The 23,819-nt window shown below is 27.9% G+C and overlaps 1 protein-coding gene across 10 annotated transcripts in view; it reads right to left on the reverse strand.

Moving 5' to 3' along the window:
• LOC107449579 (muscle calcium channel subunit alpha-1) overlaps positions 1-23,819 on the reverse strand; it is a 201,325-nt gene that overhangs the window by 108,942 nt on the left and 68,564 nt on the right. For all 10 annotated transcript variants that reach the window (XM_087164834.1, XM_087164832.1, XM_087164828.1 and 7 more), the window contains 5 exons: positions 16,925-17,077; positions 13,282-13,475; positions 10,433-10,536; positions 8,796-8,911; positions 6,690-6,737 (listed from right to left, as the gene is read on the reverse strand). In XM_087164834.1, the coding sequence (XP_087020960.1) occupies positions 6,690-6,737; positions 8,796-8,911; positions 10,433-10,536; positions 13,282-13,475; positions 16,925-17,077 (615 nt within the window). The remainder of the gene's footprint in view (positions 1-6,689; positions 6,738-8,795; positions 8,912-10,432; positions 10,537-13,281; positions 13,476-16,924; positions 17,078-23,819) is intronic.

The raw sequence follows: 23,819 nt of genomic DNA on the forward strand, positions 1-23,819 counted from the left end.
GTTCTGTTGCTGCCTAAGAAATTCATTTGGCTAGAAATGTCAAGCTATATATTTCTCAAAGAGAACTATGTGAAAATGCTGGCTATTTCGGTTAGAAAACCTACATTAATAGAAAAAAAAAATTCCATATCATTATTATGTTCTTAAGCATCCTCATGTTTCCAGAAAACCTTGTTAATAATATGTTTTGGTTACATTATAGCGAATGCAATATTTAATTTGAATGTAATCCCAAAAATATTTCTAAATGAAGCAAATTTAAATACATTATGTATACCAGCGATAATGAACTAGTATTAAAGTTAGATTCAGGTTAAAATTTTTGCTATTTATTTGCTAGACAAGCTTGAAATGCAATATACCAGCGAAAAAAGAAAAAAAAAACCAGCATGATCTAGCAAAAATATTTGCTTGTACCAGCAAAATTACTAGTATGTCATGGTATGTATTGGTACACTTTATTTGCTTGTCTAGCATACAGATACCAGCTTGTATTGCTGGAATATCTTGCTAGTCTAGCAACAATCACGGTCATCACTTGCTAGTTTTCTGTGCTATTCCAGCATGAGAATTCTACCATCGGTTACTAGGAATTTTTGCTATTCCAGCAAGAGAATTCTACCATCCGTTTCTAGGAATTTTTGCTATTCCAGCATGAGTTTGAAATCAACATATTTTTGTTGCTGGTACCAGTCTGAATTTTGATGAGCATGCATGAATTTTGCCTTATATGAGACTTAATAAATACACAAAAAATATTTTTGGAATGATAACAACAAAGTTGAACAGTTTTTACCGCTTTTTCCAACTAAAGATAAAGTCTGTAAGGTTTTTACTTTTAACACATAACCATCTGGAAGAGACCTTATAAGGAAGCAAACTGCTTTGCATTTTTTATTCTTACATTTTACAAATTTTGTATTTATTTACTCTCCATAATAACAATTTTATAATCTTCATAATAAAATTTAAATAAGTTCTAAGGACCTACTTTAAATAAATATAACAAGGTCTAAGGATTTGATAAAAATAAAAAATTCTGTTTTCGCCTAAGCTGTCTGTAGAGCACATTAAGCTGGCAAGTATAAAAAAGCATGTAATAGATTGTTAAGGTATATCTACCTTTCCATGCTTGGGAGCCAGCTTAAACAGCTAATAAGCATGAGATGCTTGCACATAGCATATCATGCTATTACGATGAATGCTAGGTATCTAGCATGTGATGCTGGCAAGCAAAAAAAGCATATAATAGCTTGTTAAGGTACCTACCTCTCCATGCTTGGGAGCCAGCTAAAACAGCTTATAAGCATGACATGCTTCTACATAGCATATCATGCTAGTACGATGTATGCTAGGTATCTAGCATGTGATGCTGGCAAGCATAAAAAAGCATATAATAGCTTGCTAAGGTACCTACCTAACCATGCTTGGGAGCCAGCTTAAACAGCTAATAAGCATGAGATGCTTGTACATAGCTTATCATGCTAGTACGATGTATGCTAGGTATCTGGCATGTGATGCTCGCAAGCATAAAAAAGCATATAATAGCTTGCTATGGTACCTACCTTACCATGCTAGGGAGCCAGCTTAAACAGCTAATAAGCATGAGATGCTTGTACATAGCTTATCATGTTAGTACGATGTATGCTAGGTATCTAGCATGTGATGCTGGCAAGCATATACTAGCATGAAAATCTAGCAGACCTAGCAATACATAGCAAAAACTAGCAAATTTTTGTTGCTAGTACCAGCATGAATTTTGACGTGGGACATTTTGGATGTTATTCTTATTTAGCCAAAATTAGTAAAATATTGTCAGAAGTTATTTTCTAGGTAGCATCATAACATGCTTGCAGAGTTTTCGAATTCATTTGTTGTTTGTTTTATTGAAACCATGTTAAATTGAAAGAAAGTTTAATATTGTGAGCTCTACAAGTATAATAAAATTGATTAGGGAGCTAAACCAAGCTCAGGCGTAAAAATCCATCGGAAGTAGTAACCCGGAAGTCTCCCATCATTAGCTTTAATCCCGAATTTTAATCACTAGCGCCATCTGTGTTTAGCTTTACACAGTTAACCATACATACTCTTTAACCAGTCAGGTTCAAACATTTTTACAGTATAATTTTAAAAACTTTGGGTCTGTAGGGGTAGATATAAAGAAAATTGATCCAAAGGAGCAGTAATTAAAAGGTGTTACTAATCTGGACACATTTTCACCATTACATTTTACACGGGCGCCACTCTAAACAATTTTCATTGTTTACTAAAATTTCCAAAAACTTAAAGCTCTAAACCTTCAAAATATATCTTTCCATTGGAATAACTTATATACAACAATATTTTGGGGACCAAATAAATATATTGTTGCAGAGGGATATATCGTTATATCGAGGACCTACAAAATTTGGAGACACAATGAGATATTTTTTTAATTTTAATGATATATGTGTAGTAACTATAAATCTATTTATATATTACACAAAAAACTAATTTTCGGAGTGTTAATTATGGTTAAATATTAGAAAGCAATTGATATAAATTCAGAAAACAAGATTGTGAACATAGCTGAAAACCATTTTTATCAAAAATAATCTGATATTTTTGTTTGTTTATTCATTTTTTTGACAATCAAGTCAACTAACAATGTATGAATTGAGTCCAAAGCACGAAAATAATTTTAGTTTTTGAATAGTGCCCCACCCACCCTCAATGGAAAAAATTCTCTTTCAGGTGTTAATATTTGAGCATGGTCATTTGTGACTCATGATCAGCTTTTAAGATAAAGGAAATGAAATCAGATAGGAAAGTAACATCTGCAACTTCTTAAGAAATAAGAGGCAATTCTAAGAATGGAAGCTCTTGGGCTGGTCAGCAGTGAATCTTCTCTTGTTAGAAAAGATGGAGAGAAAAAAACAAAAGATGGTGAAATTAGATTTTTTACATTATTTAAAAACCAATAATAAATGGAGAATATAAGGTTGAAATTTGGAAACAAAATAGTTTTACAGGGTTTACTGCTTTAGAGGATATCGTAATATTGAGAGGAACACAACATTAATTCATATGAGAGTTTCTCAGGACCACAAAACATTATCGTAACAGAGGGAGTTACTGTTGTATCGGATATCGTAGTAGCGAGAGTTTACTGTATTTCATCACTGACTTGATTATTTTTTCTAGAAAAAATATATTCATTATATTCTTTATTTTCTTAGTTTATTTTTAACAGCAAGCAAAACAAAAAAACTATTCTCATATATTTTTTTATACACATCGCTGAATAATTAGCTGAACAACTAACTTTTTCTCGAAACCATTCATCTCTATTTTTCCTTCCATCAGTAATGTTTAATGTTCTAGCTGAGGGGTTTCCAACTGGCGGCCAGCGAAGTGTTTTTTTTTTTGTGGCCCGCGAATTAAAATATATCATTTATTTTTTTGCGGACGATTTTCGTAAAAAATCTATATGGGTTTGAAATACTTTTTTAGTTAATAAAAACCTAATTTCTTTGTTTCTGTGAAATTTAACATACCAACGGTGCAAAGAAATTTATTTTTCAGGTTTTGCATCCAAGAAAATATTTATTCAAATACAAAAATAATCATGTATGTTCTTTTTTATTTCAATTTTTTTGTATTTTGTTAATATAACTTAGCATGTGCGTATCAGAAATTTTCTCAAAGAAATTCTCATATTTAACTTTTTGAAACCACTCATTTTGGACAAAAATATTTTCACTCAGATTTGTAAATTTTAAATTTAAATATCTATTCTTCGGTGGTTGCAGAAGACAAATCTCAATTTTCTCATTGAATATTTTGTGTGCTACTATGTTAGTTTTAATACCTTAACAATTAGATACCTGTTGCACATTAATTGTTTAATACATAGGTGCACATTAAGTTATTGTAATCCGAATTTTTATTACTTAATTAATATTTTTAAAATTATTAATAACAAATAAATATTTTTAAAAATCCATTTCTTATTTTAATTTGTAATTCAATACTTTTGTTTCGTACAACTTGGTAAAACTCTGACAGTAATATTTAATGTTCCTTCAAACATAAGAGTCCTACAAAAAATTTTGATAAAGTTGCGGCCCGCCGTTTGATTTGTGTTTTTAATCTGATTTGTGTTTTTAATTGTGGCCCCCGGCCTCATGCAAGTTGGAAACCCCTGTTCTAGCTATATAAGTTTCATTTTTTTATAAATAATCTTATTGTAACTTTTACCAAATAATTTTTCAAATTAATCAATTCTTCAAAATATCAAGAAAAAAAAAGCTGTTATCTGAAGCAAGATATACAAATTTTGTTTGCACAAGCACAGATATTGTAGTTTAGTCAATCCCATTCTTTTATATACAGTGTGATTTTCATTAATTTATTTTTAATAGAAAATATTTGTTATATACAGGGATGAGATTAGCCAAAAGGCAAAAGAGCTGAATTTCCGTGATAGTAAATTTTACGCAAACGCAACCCTTTAATAATAAATTCCAGACAGTTTAAGGTAATAAATAATGTGTTGACATACAATTGCGTACTAATCTATTATTATATAAATGATTACATTGATACTTAGTGAAAATAAAAATTACCAATTGAAAAAAATAAAGCTGGAAATTATATTTTTCCTCAGTTCACATAAGAGACAATTATTACTTGAAAAACTACCTGGTTTAGCAAATTAAAACTACTGAGAATATACATTAATATTTCATTTCTTTTAATAAATACTGTTATGTGATTTATAGCAAATATATCAGTAATATTACTTTTTAAATTATATTGGAAAAAAAAAAACTTTAACAATGGACCGAATCATTATGTTCATATCATAGTCTAATTTAAGTAGAGCCCTCTGAAACATATCAATAACAGTGAAGTAGAAATATATAGTAACTCCTTAACATACAAAAATTGCTAATTTAGTTTGAAAAATTACATGACAATCAGCAACTGTTTAGATTGTTTTTTATTTGATAAGAATTTTGCATTTTATAGCATAAATAACAGCAATTAAATAAAATTTTGATGATGAGTTATTTAACTCTTTTTCCAAAAATAAATAAATAAAAATAAATTAAATCCCTTTTTAAGTGATTGCTTTTGTTTGCTATATTTAGTCGTTAGTCCATCTTCAAACAGCTTGTGACAAATCCTATTTTTTCTTCTTTGCAAGCACAGAATGTAAGTTTTGAATATATTTCCTTCCAGTTTCTCTGATGTTGTAACACTTACATATACTAATAATCGTCGTTAGAAAAACAGTCACCTTTATAGTAACAAATATTTTTTTTTAAATTACTTCTTACAAAAAATGCAATAGTTGATCTTAAAATTGCGTGAATATGAATAACAATTATGGATTTTTAAATCACATGAATATGAAACTAGATAAACTATTTTGAAAATGAGAAAATACAAACTGGGATATAGAATTTTTAAAATGGGCAAATACAAATCACGATTCATAATTTTTAGATAGCGTAAATACGAATCATGATGCGTAAGTTTTAGATTGCAGAAATAAGAATTATGAAGCATAATTTTTAGAGTGCGTGAATGGTTTGATACTATAAACTGCAGGAGCAAATCAAGACATTGAATTTTAAACTTGCATGAATACGAATCGCTACATAGGTTTTTAAAAAGGCGTAAATACGAATCACAATATCGGAGTTTTAAATCTCGTAAATAAGAATTGCAACGTACAATATTCAAATAGCGTGAATAAGAATCGCAGCAACGCAATTACGAAAAGCTATGTTTGATATTAAAATCGTGTGAATAAGAATCGAGATATTAGCAGATTCTAGGCTTGGGACCTCTAAAAGGCTTGTTAGAAGCAGTGTCGTTTGAACTATGAAAATCTGATTTATCTAAAAAATTCGGAAAATCTCATCTGCTGCGTTTAAAAGGGGAGAACATAGCTAAAATAAGTGAAAATAAGAAAGGATTGGTATCTATGTGGTTTGAATTTTCTGTTTCTCTTTGAAAATCGGTGAATCTGAAAAAGAGGAATACTTATAGAAAAAAGTGAAATTTTTAGAAAATCTGAATTTTTGATTTAAAAAAAAGCTGAAATTCAAGAGATAAAAGTGAAAAAAGCAGAAATCCACCAAAAATAATCCGCTAATTATATAAAAATATGAAATTTTAAATATGAAAAAAATATTAAATTTTAAGAATAAAAAAAAAAGGTAAATTGGATTTTTTTAAAAATTTAAAATACAAATCAGGTAGAAAAATATTCATTTCAGTCCTCAGGACTGAAGAGTGGCACCCGTGATTTTATAAAAGTGAATTTAAGTGAAAACAATACAAGAGACTCCACTTCACAGGTAATTATAACGCAACCCTTAAAATTTTGTGAGTCCATTTATATATCAAACATGTTTGTATTTAACACAATTTTTTTAAAATAATATTTATAATTAAATTATCTACCACTGAAGAATCACACCTAAATAAGTAATTAATTTTTTAGTTGAATTTTTAGTATTCTGTTTAAAAATAAAGTAATTATAAAGTTTAAAAAGTAATTAAATTAAAAGTTAAAGTAGTTATAAAGTTCAAAAATAAAGTACTTATATATAAAGTTATAAAGTTTAAAAATAAAGTACATATATTTAAAGATCGATATATTTATAGTTAAAAAATGATTCAAAAATATTGACCTAGTCTATCTTCATCTTGATTACCGCCTTCATCTGGATCAATATCCTCTGAAACAAATATATCATTCAGTTTAAATAACAATAAACACAAAAATAAAAACATGGTACTTATCTAGAGTACTTATTTAAAAATTAAAAGAGGGAAAAAATTAGTAAGACAGTGTGGTCACAAAGCAAGAGTTTATATTATAAACATAATAAACTTAAATAGAGCGACAAATGGCTCTAAAACATTCAAGAACTAAATAAAGAAAGCTACAAATTCAAAAGCAGCTCAGGGGTCTGTCTAAACATTTTGTGAAAGGTCATGTTTTTGTAAAATTGTGAAAAAAATTACTCATAAATTGTGAATATAAAAAAACGTTAAGTCACATTTTTTCAACCAGGGTCCAGCTTTTCTGATTTTGTGCAAATAGGGTCCTGTTATTGCAAAAAAAATTTTAAAGGAGTTTTTTAATTGTAAATAGATACAAGATTATGCTCAACACTGTAAAATTATAATTAAAAAAATTAAATTTTAAAATATAAACAGCAATTGCTGCTACTAAACTAGAGATGCAACATACAAATATTTGGTATTTAGCCTATACTGCTGAATGTGAAATATTCATTTCGGACGAATAAAGAAAGAAGCATCTGCGGAGGACAAAACTTAGTTCATTTACATGTCTTTTTGCCCCCACCCTGGGAAGGGTTTATTCAATTAACAAAACAATAATGAAGATAAACAAATTTGTGAAGGGTCTGTTTTGATGAAAATATATTTTGCGAAAAGTCCGTAAACGGAGTAAATTTCTTCTAAACAGACCCTACTATTTGAAAATTCAAACTATCTATTTTAGTTTTACACATAATCTAACACTTAAAACTAAGCTTTTATTGTTAATTTGCATTTTTAAGTTTTTATTTATCATATTTTTTTAAAATTGCTGATACTTCCAAAATTACATTACAACGAGGAGTTTCAAGACAATGAGTTTCCGTTTATCTTTTCAAAATGAATTAGCTTAATTCTTTTTAATGGTGGAATGATAGAGCAGGAATTTGTCAGTCTGAAAAATGAGCTTGCTTTTAACAAGCAAACCCCGATTTGAGCAAGCGATGCTTTTGCGATTCTTAAAATTTTGACTGCTTCAGTTCAGCTAATCCTTTCTTAGAAAAATCCATTTAAGATTACAAAGGCAAGAGAAATGAGTCATAAATCCAGCAATTGTGGGAACTTTTTCCAAAAGCAGTAAGGTAATCGACAATACTTTTCAGACCACGAAGCTCATCCAAAAAACAATAACACAAGGAAGAGAAATTATAACAGCTCAAAGGCTTACTTTTTTTATACAGAAAGAAAAACTAAATACTATATTTATAATTTAGTAAGTAGGTAACACTATCTGGACAAAAGTATTCAGACACCCAATTGTATGGACTTAAAGTGTCCTGAGGCACATATTATATATGATACACATGTTTGGGAAGACTTTCCATCAGTTTTTGATAGGAATTGACTTCCATCATAGCTGAAGTGAGTGCTTGCAGTGAGGAGGGTTGATTTAACTGGCTATGTAATCTGTGTTCTAATTCCTCACAAAGAGAATTAGATAGGGCCTATGAGAAGACCAGTTAAGTTTTTGAATACTCATTTCCACGTCAAACCACGTCTGTGCAAGCCCCGATGTGTGAATGGAGCCTACTGGAAGAAAAATAGGCTGAAATATTGCCATAATGTTTGGAATTGCAGCATTGTTCACATTCATCTCAAAGTTCATGTTTCCCAACCACAGGAGCTAACATACACAGGCCAAACCACGAGAAAAACCCACCACCATCACCATAAAAACCGGGTGTTTGGATAGTGTATAAACTTTTATGAGAGGTTATTATAAAGAGCAAACATTCCTTCGCACTCAATTATAAGAAGAAAATTCGAATGTATAGGAACCGTTTCATTTAATAGTTAAAAAATTTCATATTTTTATTTTGTTCAATGTACATTTAAATTCAATAAGGATGGTATTGTGATAAATAAGTAAGTTGAATTAAATGTCAGATAACCAAGAGTCATATAGTTCATATAGAGTCATAATCATATAGTCATTAAGTTTCAAATACCAGCTTGCGTTATCCAATCCAAATAGCCTCTGAGATCTTCTTCAATTTGTTGCTTCTCTCTAAGTTTGTGAAAGTCACCCCTCGCTTTTGCTTTTTCTCTTTCTTTTGAAAATTCACTGAAACGAAAAGTGTTTGAATATTATGAAAACCCACACAGATTAAGTTCTTTTTTCTTAGACAAAATTTTTTAAAAAAATTGATTATTGACAATATTGTAAGAAAAGAAACTTCTGAACTGAGCATTTGCACATGACTAACAAGTTTGGTGCACAAAATACTGTAATCTTGCTGAGATTGTGATTTGTAATTGTGTTTATAAATGTCGTCATTCATCAAAAAATAAATAAATATTTAATTCATACATTTTTATACTAAAATATTCATTTTTAATCTTATATCAAAATAGATAAATTAAGCTAAAAAAGTTTCTTAAAATCTATGCACTCATTGAAATTTTTTTTCGCAAAATTTCCTTACAGAAAATCTGAAAAAGTCAAAGATACTGTAAACATATTATGAGAAAAATATACTTTAATCTGTACTTTCAATCTCAAGAATCAAAGGATTTATAAAAATGTGATTTCAAATGTGTTGAAATTTAACACATACCAAGAAAGAAAGTAATTTCGTTAGCTAAAATTAATTCATCAATAATAAATTTTAAAACTAATGCAACAATTTATTTAAAATACATTTTAAAACTAAGAAAAGAAATAATAAAAGTATTAATAATTTATAACACTGCTTTTTAACTTTTCAAATCAATATATATAAAAAAAAAATCAGTTGACTTAAATCAATGATTTTTTTAAAAAAATCATTTGATTAAAATCAAGCTGATTTAAATCAACAGGGTTTAAAATAAAAAAAACAGGGTTTCTGTTTTATTTTAAAAAGAAACATTAAAAATAATAACATAATTATCAGCTCACACAGGAAAATACAAATTTAACTTAATTCAACCTTGATTGCAATTTTTCTTACAAAAAGATCAAGTTAAGTAGTGTTACCATGTTTTTGTGAAAAGTTTTATATTTCTTATTGTCGACGGTAGACGCTATTGTTGACGGTCTAGGGAACATCCCCCGAGGATGATCCGAAGACGTGCTATCGGAATTTCAATCCTCGAAAGATGGGATGGCTCCTCTGCTTGCGTGCAAAGTAGAGCACTTTAAGGTAGAACAGCTTAACAAGGACCAATACCGCACACCCTTGGTCCCTACAAAAACTGATCAAAGTGGTCACCCGCCCGCTTACTGACCCCAGCCAGTGATGCTTCACTTCGGGGTTCTACTAGAAACTGTGTCTTTACGCATTGCAGACAATAATATAATTAAAATACTAACTACTAACATGTTTATTGAATAGTACTTTAATTATAAAAATGAATTTAACAAAACAGTGCAATTAGTATGCCAAAATTACTAGATATTATAATGAAAATAAATTACCATCTAATGCAATTCAAAACAAAAATAAAATATATCAGACACACACTGAAGTTGTGAAATCATCCAGAAATTAAAAACTCAAATATATTTTTTCTTACTTCAGGGTTAAAATATTTAAAAACTTTAAATGACTATTAAATAAATTAAGTAGCATGGGAAACTTTAAACAAAAAATTACTGACTCACCCACTCAAAACACCAAGTACTAGATTGAGAACAAAGAAAGATCCCAGAATGATAAGGCTAAGAAAATAAATCCAGGGCCAACTGTTACCACAAGCATCATTCACCTGAAATCAACAACAAAGATCTTTACATTACAGTCAAGAGAATTGTTGTCTAACAACCACACAAAGAGGAATTTAAATTCAGACTTTGTCCTGATTTAGGAGAAAGCCATACCGCGGAAGAAATTTTTTGTCGTAAATACTCTTTCTCCTGCATTAATTTAAAAGAAAGAAAAAGTAAGTTCCGGAAAACATGGAGTAAGTCAAAGTTTCAACGGCTGAAAAAAATACTTCAAAATATTAAAATGCAAACAAATTATTTGAAGAGAACTTCTCCGTTGCGTAATCCTAAGTTATCATCTCGTAATTTATTTTCATTTGTATATTTTAAAATTTTCTTTTCAGTATTTGAAACTTCACGGCTTACTCTAAGTTTGTCTGAACTCACTTTTTCTACACTTTAAATAAGTAATGAAGGAGAAAGAGAATTTGAGAGGAAAATTTTCTTCTGCGTCCTCTTAAAAGTTTTTCTGTCTTGGTAATTTTATCCGTTTCTCGAAATATTGCCAGATGTCGGAAATTCTCGTTCATTAGCAACACTCTAAGGTGACAAGGCTAACATGGCCTTTACTACTTGGGCAACAACAGTAAATTTAACTTGGTTATTTGTACTATTGACAGAAAAATTTTACCACTACTGGTCAACAGAACAATCTTCCAGTTTTCTAATTTCCTCAAAATTCTTAACAATTCCTCAGAATTCTTAACAATTTAAATTCAAAATTCTAAAAGGCAGCAAATGACCACAGTTAATCACGGTGCGCAGCCAATTCTTTCAACAAAAAATAAGCACCTTTTAAACACTCAAACATTAAGGAAATGCAAAATAATTTTCAAAGACTTTACATGATCATGATAAAATAAGTTTCTGACAAAGAATTCTTTTCTTGATTATATTAGCCATTATAAAATAATCAAAAGATTTTTCGGTTTGAGATCTCGGAATGGAAAATGAAGCCTGAAATTGAGAATATCTTGCAAATTGCATCAGAGTTGCAAATGACAGTGCAATAATCTCACCGAACCCAGCTCAGTAAACGTGCATGCGGACTCACAAGTATCTTATCAAACATGTAAAATGATTGATGCTTTCATACAATATGAACTGGCGGTACTCTGAAATATATTGTGGTTGAATGAATTGTGAAAACGGTGAATAGAACAATGTGAAAAGCACGCCTTTGCAGAATATGTGGCACCTTAAAAGGGATCTTAAAAAATGAAAATTAAAAATAAGCACCTTTGAGCACTTTTTAAAATCGCTACGCACCTTGTTTAACATGGATCAATTATTCAATTATTTAGTAATTGACCGCTTGTACCAAACACCCAATTGGTATTTGGTTCAAGCAGGGGTAATTGTGCGCCCAACTCAAAACTCCTGAAAATTTCTTGATTAAAATCATAAATGACGCATTTCAAAAATTTAATGTCTTTATAAATTTAAAATCATTGATATTTTCAAAACATGAAAGTCTAAATAAATTATAAGCAGCATAATTTAAATTAATTATGTATAAGCATACTTTTATCACTAATTGCATTTATTTTCTATCAGAAAAAATATTTACAAATGAAAGAGATGTCAAGTATAAATTCTAGTTATAAGATTTTTAAATAAAATATACAAGAATTGTTTCACATAAATGTGATCGATAATTTCTTGAAATTTCTGAACCTTGGATTTCCAGAAATTACCCGATCGCGGCCAGCAAAGAATCCGGATTTTTCAGAGCACAAACATCTTTGGTTCAAGTTAATTGTATCAGGTATTTACTTCTCTTACCAAATATTTAGATTTTAGTCAATTTGATAGTCAGTTATTTGAAATCACTATCAAGAGGTGTCAATCGGAATCACTATTTTCATTAAAACCAAATTAGTTTAGTCAGCTTATCGTAAAAGTTGTGCAACAAAAGTTGCACAGGTATTTAAAAAATTTATGCAAAAACTATTATTCAAATTTAATTTCATAAAACGATACTTTTAATCCCTGTAATGTAAAAGCCAGTAGGTAACAATTTATTTACTTTTCGTCCAATGTAGTATTCAGTCAATTCAACATCATAATTTAGTTGAGAAACTTTTAAAAGAACAGATAATAGCTTTACTCAGGAGAAGTTTATTAAATACAATAAAGAAATCAAACAAAAAAAAACACTTCTAAATAGAATGAATATGCAGTTTATGATATTGAAATAAAATATTTTAATCGAGAAAAAAAATTGCTGCTTTGTTGGATTTCCGCTACCCATGCTCAGGGTTGCCACTCAAATCGGGGGGGGGGGGGGGGAATTCCCTGTACATATTTTACACAATATATTAAGAGGAAACAATTACCGTGCTCTTGTGCAAGCTATATAGGGCTAATTATATTTAGTAATTTCAATTGCTGGAAAAACTTGAGAAAAAAAAGGAACAACTGAACATACTTAAATAATGCAATAGTAAATGAAATAGTTTAGTATAGCTGCAATATCCTTCTTATATATCCCATACATTACGCTTTGAGTGGTCATTATTTAAAAGACGAAAATAAGAAACAAAATTACCTGTATTTTCCCAGTTAGCAAAAAAAAAAATTTAAAATTTACGGCATTTTCTCTGCTATTTTAGGTAATTTTTAAATTCCCCGTATTTTCCAGGTTTTCCCAGTGACAACCCTGAATGCTGAAGCAATTTTGACTGCTAATACAATATGAAACAATTTTTATCTCTGTAATGTGAGTTCAATGAATGAATACTAACATTGTATAGAACATTGGTCCATCCTTCATTGGTAACACATTGGAAAACAGTGAGCATGGCCAGACCAAAATTGTCAAAATTTATGATTCCGTAATTTGGACCGTCCCAATAGAGGCGGCAGACTTCTCCCACACCTTCACACTGGAAGCCAGAATCACCACACGGATGAGGTTCTCCTTTGATCGATATCTCACCTACAATAAAATAGTTTAGTTACTTCCTTAGAGTTAATACATATATTGAATATACATATAACTGATAGCAAAATATTCACATACATATTAATATACAAACAGAAATATTCAAATAAGAAAGCAAAATATTTGTAAACAAACAGATATACATATACTGAATAATACATATACCCTGTGGCAGAATTTTTTTGGGCTTTCTGCAAAAAACCTCTCTTGCACTAATATCTTTCCGCGAGATACTTTTAATAATAACTAATATACACATTATTCATTGAATTTAAAGCAACAGAAACCTATTTCCCACAAAAAAAAACCTTTTTGGTTAAAATAAAATTGTGTGTATTTTTTTTAAAATGAAGATGTAATATTTTTTTATTTTCATATCACAGGCAATATTCTCACATTTTGTAAGAGGAAAACAATCGAATAATTTCCTTTTTGCATTTCGTAAATCATAATCACATGAAAAAAAATAATTAAAAATTGTGAAATTTGTAAAAGAAAATAAAACCAAACTTTTTTCAGTTTTATTTGTTTCCAATAAGAATTTTAAAAAAAATCAAGATCATTTCTTATCCCTCTGGTGGGTGAAATATGAATCTTTTGAATATAACTATGGAGAAAAAAAATCTCTCAAACATTTCTGCAGAAAAGAAATTTTTTACTTCAATATTCTTTATTTTTCATTCTTATCAAATAAGAATAAAAAAATTACGAGCATTTCTTTCCCCTCCAATGCGCGAAAAAGGCATCTTCTAAATATAATTTCAGCGAAAAAATTTCAAAAAAGGAAAATAAGATATTTTTTCTTTCTAAAGGAAAATTCTTTTTGCAATAATTTTGTAACGTTCTGCAACAATGTCACCGTGTCATTACGGTTCTGGCACCGGGGTGCATATACATGCTTTATATATTTTGACAAAAATATATTTTGAGGTGTCAACAATATTGCCATTTTGCTGAATAAGAAAATATTGTAAAGAAACTTCAGACTTGTCTTACTATTAGCAACAACTTTTCAAGCATGTATGTGTAAAAGAGTAAATAAACAATGTACTTTTAAACCAACATCCAGGGCAGGAATAATAAGCTCTAAAAAAGTATTCCCTACGTTCATTACTAAGACAATCACGCACTACAGAATGATATGTAACGTCAAACCCTCCGATTGTCATAAATAAAACATCACTCATCCTGGTGACCAACTTGGCAATATTACAAGATTATACATTAGCATAAAACAACAGTTATCCAAAGTAATCACGTCTTTTTTTTTTACCCATTTTAAAGCATTTGTTTTTTACTATTGTATAAACTCGAAAGTATGAGATTTTGAAATATATTTGTGAACTTAAAATATCGTTTTGAAGATTATGTTTGAAACTTAAAACTAAGATTTTGGTTGGCAGTAAGGACATACTGAGCACAAGTTCTCAGACACATTTTCTTTGAATGGAATTTTCTCGAAATACAAAATGTTTATTTTCCATAGTTTAAAAGCTTTTTAAAATAAAACAGCAGTTTACACACAATACATAAATATTTATAAACAATAGCTTCATATTTACAATTTGCTAATATATTGTTTTCATTAGAATACAAATATAGTTTGTCTCCCAAATATAGTAAGAACTCCCCTAGCCATTGGTCTGGACCAGTGGGGGTGACTATCTTAACGAGGTAGAACTATTTCAAGTAGGAGTGAGGGGTCATTGTTTAGGACAGGTTTTGGCTCGGTCGGGTTGGCGAGAAAAAGGGACTTTCTTTCTCTGGTCTATTGTGTTAGCCCTAGCATGAAGAGAAGCTAACCTGACGAACTATACGCTAGTTTAAAATTAAAAATATATCATTTTTTATTTTAAAAAAATTTAAAAATTTAAAAAAAGAATCTTAAATTATAAAAAACATAACACTTTTGTATGGAATTTCAACTTAACCTGGCATTACTTTCTTTTACAATAGAAGCCTAACTAATAATCTTTCTTTTAGAGAAGCCTTAACTTCAAAAATAAAGCTCATTAGCAATTTTTAACAGAAACTATTTTGAATGGACTATTAATTATTTTGTTAATCTATAGAAAAATGTTTTCATAGTTTTAAAAATAAATATATTAAAATTAAAGTTTACATCAGAATTGAATTTGCAGAATTCTAGTTCTGAATTAATTTTTTTTACATATGCCGTAGCACCGCAGCTAAAAATGAACAAAACAAGCTTAATAATGATTTTTGTTGAAATGAAGACAAAGCAGAACAGTTTCATTGTTGAAAGGAATGTTGAAAGCATCGTTGAAAGGAATGCATTGCTAATGAATTTAGTTATTTTCTTTTGAATCAAAAAGTTTGATGGGAAAACTAATGCAATATCTTTTTCATAATTTAGTCAATATATTGTTTTTAGAATTATACATTGGACAGGATATTATGTATATAATTATACATTCTAAGCCCAAAGGCATTTCTAACACATAAGAACATTCCTTTAACTTTTAAGAACATTCCTTATGCATCGTTTTGGGGTTGGGGATTTAGAAGTCCTAAACTGGTTTTGGACAGGACATGTAGGTTTTACTGTCTTAAACTGTCCTAAACTGACTAAAACTACCTTAAAGTGTGCAAAACCTTGAACATTGGTAAAAGGTAAAAATTCTATATGTGTGACCATTGTACACATAATAATTGCATATATTAATAAATATTTGATATTTTTTATACAATTTGTTTTAACTTATTAAAATAAAATAATATAATATAAGAAGAAAAGATTTATAACTTTTGAAGCCCCACAATTCAATGAACAAAAGTGATTACTGTATCTTTAAATACGAATAAATATGCTTTTAATACTGATAAATTACGTTTTCGCATAAAGATAAATAATGCAATATTAAAAATAATAATAAACTTTTTTTAATAAAACAAAAAGTTCTCATCATTATGTTTCTTGCTCAAAAATTAACCTTTTATTTTTCACAATAATTTTTCTAAATTGTGACATAATTTGAATAAAAGAATTTTGGACAGTTAAGACAGTTTTGGGCAAATTGGGTTTGGACAGGAGGGTTTAAACCCTGAATTAATCCAAGCTGTTATAAACCTTGCATATTCTGCATCTTTTATACATAATTTTAGAGAGAAAAAATTCGAAAATTTCAGCAGAAAAGAAAATTAAAATTTTTTTAACTTCCTAAAGGAAAAATCGTCCTGTGTGAACACTGTAACGCTCTATGACAATGTCGCCGTCATTCTGTCAAGGGGGTACCACTAATTTTGAAATATTGTCCCCATCTTTCTGCACCACTCCCACTAGCCTTACAAAGAACTCTTCCCAATATTTTCTTTTTCAGAAAATATAAAGTTTTAGAAATTTTATAAACATGAGCAATGATACAAAAGCTAGCTGTAGAGAAGAATATCATTTGACACATTAGAAGAAAAAAAATAAATACCAGTAACATTATCAAAACAAGTTTTGTGCATTTTTCCAGAGAAAAGCTCCAGACCAATGATTGCATAGATGATGATGACAAAAATGACGAGGAGGGCGATGTGGAGGAGGGGAATCATGGCTTTTAGAATGGAATTGAGCACCACTTGAAGACCTAAAATAAGGATCACAAAATAAGAAATAACTTATTTTTGGTGCAACATTATGTGATTAGAAGTGCACACACAAGAATAGCTGAGACACAATCTTTATAGTTCGAAAAGAGCTAATTATAAATATGATCATCTGAGATAGCAAATTGAATTCATCAATAAAAAAATACATTTATTCAGAGCATCTTCTTATCTGATTTTCTTAAATAAAACATCATTAATTTGAACATTTATGATTAAGAACTCTTACCACAAAACCCTATATTATAACTCGAATATCCAATCAGTTTAAGGAGAGAGTTTATCTTCAATTAAAAAACTACCAAGACGTTTTTGAATATTCTTCAAAAACTTTTAACATTGATATAAACTGAAGAATAATAATATTAAAAAAATTGCATATCAACTATGAATTGTTTTAGCGTAAAAGGAAGTGCAGAACATGCAACTTTCAAAAATGATCAGATTTGTTAAACTACATCAAATAGGAAATTAACATTTTTTAAAAAAATATTATTTTCTTTCAACAAAAAAGAGGAAGAAAAATTTCTTATTGTTTATTAAAATATTGAAAAATTATTTTCTTCCCTTAAAAGGAACTAAAATTTTGAATGCTCCTTTCACCTTGATAATTTCTTCCTAATTTTTTTATACTGAAAAATATATGTTAAAATATATATACTGAAAAATATAATACTTCCTTAATCACGAGAAAATTCTGGTATGAATATAATTAAATTGAAATGTAAGTTTAGAATATGAGCAAGAATATGCAAGTATATAATATAAACTAAAGCTGGACTAATGATTAAATTGAAATGCAAGAGTATAATAAAAGCAAGTATACGATATAAACTATAGCTGGACTTACGATGAATATAACTTGCCATAATTAATTGAAATGAAAAGAGTATAATATAAGCAAGTAAATGCAAGCTTATAATATAAACTACAACTGGACTCACGATGTATATAACTCATACTTGCATTTCAATTTAATCATGACATCATATCAGCAAGTATATAATATAATCTAAAGCGGAACTGATGATGAATATAACTTGTCATAATTATATTGAAATGCAAGTTTATAATAAAAGCAAGTATATGCAAGCATAAAATATAAACTATAGCTGAACAATAGATGAATATAACTTGTCATAATTAAATTGAAATACAAGTATATAATATAAGCTAGTAGTATATGCAAATATAAACTATAGCTGGACTCACAATGAATATAACTCATCATAATTAAATTGATATGCAAGTGTATAATACAAGCAAGTATATGTTAGTAAAACTATAGCTGAACTCATGATTAATATAACTTTTCATATATAAATTGAAATGCAAGAGTATAATATATGCAAGTACAGAATAGAAACTATATCTGGACTAATGACTAAATTGAAATGCAAGTTTATAGTATGAGCAAGTATATAAAAGTAAATAATAAAAACTAAACCTCGAATAATGATTAAATCGAAAAGCAAGTACATAATATAAACAAGAAGAAATAAGTATATAATATAAACTACAGCTTGAAAAAAGATAAATATAACTAGTTACAATTAAATTGAAATGCAAGCGTAAAATATGAGCAAGTATATGCAAGTAAATAAAATAAACTGTAGCTGGATGAATGTAACTTGTCATAATTAAATTGAAATGCAAGTATATAGTCTAAGCAAATATATGCAAGCATATAATATAAACTACAGCTGGACTGACGATGAATATAACTCGCCTTAATAAAATTTAAATGCAAGTATAAAATATTATCAAGCATATGAAAGTAAATAATATAAACTGTAGCTGGACTCCAGAACAGTATAAATCATCATCATTAAATTGAAATGCAAGTATAAAATATTATCAAGTACATGCAAGTATATAATATATACTATAGCTGCACTCACAATGAATATAACTTGCTATAAATTAATTGAAATGCAAGTGTATAATATAAGCAAAAACATGCAAGTATATAATATAAACTATAGCTGGACTGAAGATGAATATAACTCGCCATAATAAATTCAAATGTAAATGTATAACATAAGAAAGTACATAAAATGAACTGTAGCTGGACTCGAGATGAATATAACTCCCCATAATTAAATTGAAATGCAAGTGTATAAAATAAGCAAGGATATAATATAAACTATAGCTGAACTAATAATGTATAAAACTAGTCAAAACCAAATTGAAATGCTAATTAATAATATAAAAAAATATTTGCAAGTATATAATATATGCAAATATATGCAAGTATATAATATATGCAAATATATGCAAGTATATAATATATGCAAATATATGCAAGTATATAATACATGCTTGCATATACTATATACTTGATAATAATATATGCAAGTATATAATATTATCAAGTATATGAAAGTATATAATATGAAATGTAGCTGGACTCCTGAAGAGTATAACTCATCATCATTAAATTGAAATGCAAGTGCATAATACAAGCAAGGATATAATACAGATTATAGCTGAACTAATGAAGATTACAATTTGTCATAATACATTGAAATGCAAGTATAAAATATTATCAAGTATATGAAAGTATATAATATAAACTGTAGCGGGACTCATGAAGAGTATAACTCCTTATAATTAAATTGAAAACCAAATGTATAATAAATTCAAGAATATAATAAACTATAGCTGAACTAAAGACGAATATAACTTGTCACAATTAAATTGATATGCAAGCATATAATATAAGCAAGTACATGCAAGTATATAATATTAAATATAGCTGGACTAATGATTAAATTGAAATGCAAGAGTATAATAAAAGCAAGTATATAATATAAACTATAGCTGGACTGACGATGAATATAACTCACCATAATAAATTCAAATGTAAACGTATAATATAAGCAAGTACATAATATGAACTATAGCTGGAATCGAGATGAATATAACTTGTCATAATGAAATGGAAATGCAAGTGTATAAAATAAGCAAAGATATAATATAAACTATAGCTGAACTAATAATTAATAAAACTTGTCAGAACCAAATTGAAATGCAAATCAATAATATAAGTAAATATATGCAAGTATATAATATAAGATATATAAGGACACACGATGAATATAACTTGCCATAATTAATTGAAATGCAAGCGTATAATATAAGCAAAAACATGCAAGTAAATAATATAAACTATAGCTGGACTGACAATGAATATAACTCGCCATAATAAATTCAAATGTAAATGTATAATATAAGCAAGTACATAAAATGAACTATAGCTGGACTCATGAATAGTATAACTCGTCATCATAAAATTGAAATGCTAATAAAAAATATTATCAAGTCTATAAAAGTATATAATATAAACTGCAGCTGGACTCCTGAAGAGGATTATTTTTCATAATTAAATTGAAATGCAAGTGCATAATATAAGCAAGGATATAATATAGACTATAGCTGAACTAATGAAGATTGAAATTTGTCATAATTAAATTGAAATGCAAGTATATAATATAAGCAAGTATATAATATAAGCAAGTATATAATACAAACAATAACTGGTCTCATGATTAATATTACTCGTCAATATTAAATTGAAGTGCAAGTGTATAATATACGCAAGTATATAATATAAACTACAGTTGGACTAATGATTAAATTGAAATGCAAGAGTATAATAAAAGCAAGTATATGCAAGTTCATAATATAAACTATAGCTGCACTCATGATTAATATTAATTGTCATTATTAAATTGTAGTGCAAGTGTATAATATATGCAAGTATGTAATATAAACTACAGCTGGTCTCATGATTAATATTACTCGTCAATATTAAATTGAAGTGCAAGTGTATAATATATGCAAGTATATAATATAAACTATAGCTGGACTAATGATTAAATTGAAATGCAAGTACATAATGAAAGCAAGGATACAATAAACTGTAGCTAGACTCCTGAAGAGTATAATTAAACTAAATAACTCCTCATAATTAAATTGAAATGCAAGTTTATAAAATAAGCAAGGATATAATATAAACTACAGCTGAACTAATAAGGTATAAAACTTTTCATAACCAAATTGAAATGCAAATTAATAATATAAGCAAATATATGCAAGTATATAATATAAACTATATCTGGACACAGGATGAAAATAACTCGACATAATAAATTGAAATGTGGGTGTATAATATAAGCAAGTACATTCAAGTATGTAATATAAACTATAGCTGGTCTCATGATTAATATTACTCATCATTATTAAATTAAAGTGCAAGTGTATAATATATGCAAGTATATAAAATTAACTATAGCTGGACTAATAATTAAATTGAAATGCAAGAGTATAATAAAAGCAAGTATATGATATGAACTATAGCTGTACTCACGATGAATATAACTTGCAAAAATTAATTGAATTGCAAGCGTATAATATAAGAAATATAAAATATTAACTATAGCTGAGATAATGACGAATATAATTTGTCAAAATACATTGAAATGCAAGTATAAAATATTATCAAGAATATAAAAGTCTATAATATAAACTGTAGCTGGACTAATGATTAAAATGAAATGCAAGAGTATAATAAAAGCAAGTATATAATATAAACTATAGCTGGACAAACGATGAATATAACTAGCCATAATTAATTGACATGCAAGAGTATAATATAAGCAAAAACATGCAAGTATATAAAATAAACTATAGCGGGACTGACAATGAATATAACTCACCATAATAAATTCAAATGTAAATGTATAATATAAGCAAATAAATAAAATGAACTATAGCTGGATTTGAGATAAATATAAAATAATAATATCATAAAATAATATCAAGCATATAAAAGTATATAATATAAGCTGTAGCTGGACTCCTGCAGAGTATAACTCCTTATAATTAAATTGAAATGCAAGTATATAATAAATGCAAGAATATAATAAACTACAGCTGAACTAAAGACGAATATAACTTGTCACAATTAAATTGAAATGCAAATAAATAATATAAGCAAATATATGCAAGTATACAATCTAAGCAATAAATGCAAGTAAATAATATAAACTATGTCTGGTCACACGAAGAATATAACTCGCCATAATAAATTGAAATGCAAGTGTATAATATAGGCAAGTACATGCAAGTATATAATATAAAATACAGCTGGTCTAATGATTAATATTACTCGTCAATATTAAATTTAAGGTCAAGTGTATAATACATGCAAGAATATAATATAAACTATAGCTGGACTAATGATTAAATTGAAATGCAAGAGTATAATAAAAGCAAGTATCTAATATAAACTATAGCTGAACTAAAGACTAATATAACTTGTCATAATTAAATTGAAATGCAAGAGTATAATATAAGCAAGTACATGCAAGTTCATAATATAAACTATAGCTGCACTCATGACTAATATTACTCGTCATTATTAAATTGTAGTGCAAGTGTATAATATATGCAAGTATATAATATAAACTATAGCTGGACTAATAATTAAATTGAAATGCAAGAGTATAATAAAAGCAAGTATACAATATAAACTATAGCTGAACTAAAGACGAATAACTTGTCATAATTAATTCAAATGCAAATGTAAAATCTAAGCAAGTACATAAAATGAACTATAGCTGAACTCAAGATGAATATAACTCGTCATAATGGAATTGAAATGAAAGTATAAAATATTATCAAGAATATGAAAGTATATAATATAAACTGCAGCTGGAAACCAGAAGAGTATAACTCATCATCATTAAATTGAAATGCAAGAATAAAATATTATCAAGTATATGAAAGTATATAATATAAACTGTAGCTGGACACCTGAAGAGTATAATTCCTCATAATTAAATTGAAATGCAAGTGCATAATATAAGCAAGGATATGATATGGACTATAGCTGAACAAATGAAGTTTACAATTTGTCGTAATAAAATTGAAATGCAAGTATATAATAAAAGCAAGGATATAATAAACTATAGCTGAACTAATGATGAATTTTACTTGTCATAATTAAATAGAAATGCAAGTGTATAATATAAGCAAGTATAAAATATAAACTATAGCTGAAATAATGACGAATATAACTTGTCATAATACATTGAAATGCAAGCTTAAAATATTATCAAGTATATGAAAGTTTATAATATAAGCTGTAGCTTGACTCCTGAAGAGTATAATTCCTAATAATTAAATTGAAATGCAAGTATATAATAAATGCAAGAATATAATAAACTATAGCTGAACTAAAGACGAATATAACTTGTAATAATTAAATTGAAATAAGAGTATATAATATAAGCAAGTAGATGCAAGTACATAAAATGAACTATAGCTGGACTCATGAAGAATATAACTTTTCACAATTAAATTGAAATCCAAGTGTATAAAATAAGCTAGGATATAATATAAACTATAGCTGAACTAATAATGTATAAAACTTGTCATAACCAAATTGAAATACAAATAAATAATATAAGCAAATATATGCAAGTATACAATCTAAGCATATAAATGCAAGTGTATAATATAAACTATATCTGGACACACAATGAATATAACTCGCCATAATAAATTGAAATGCAAGTGTATAATATAAGCAAGTACATGCAAGTATATAATATAAACTATAACTGGTCAAATGATTAATATTACTCGTCATTATTAAATTAGTGCAAGTGTATAATATATGCAAGTATATAATATAAACTATAGCTGGACTAATGA

This window comes from Parasteatoda tepidariorum, chromosome 5, assembly GCF_982258835.1.
Source record: "Parasteatoda tepidariorum strain Cologne lab strain chromosome 5, Ptep-v5.0, whole genome shotgun sequence".
Classification (NCBI taxonomy): Eukaryota; Metazoa; Arthropoda; class Arachnida; order Araneae; family Theridiidae; genus Parasteatoda; species Parasteatoda tepidariorum.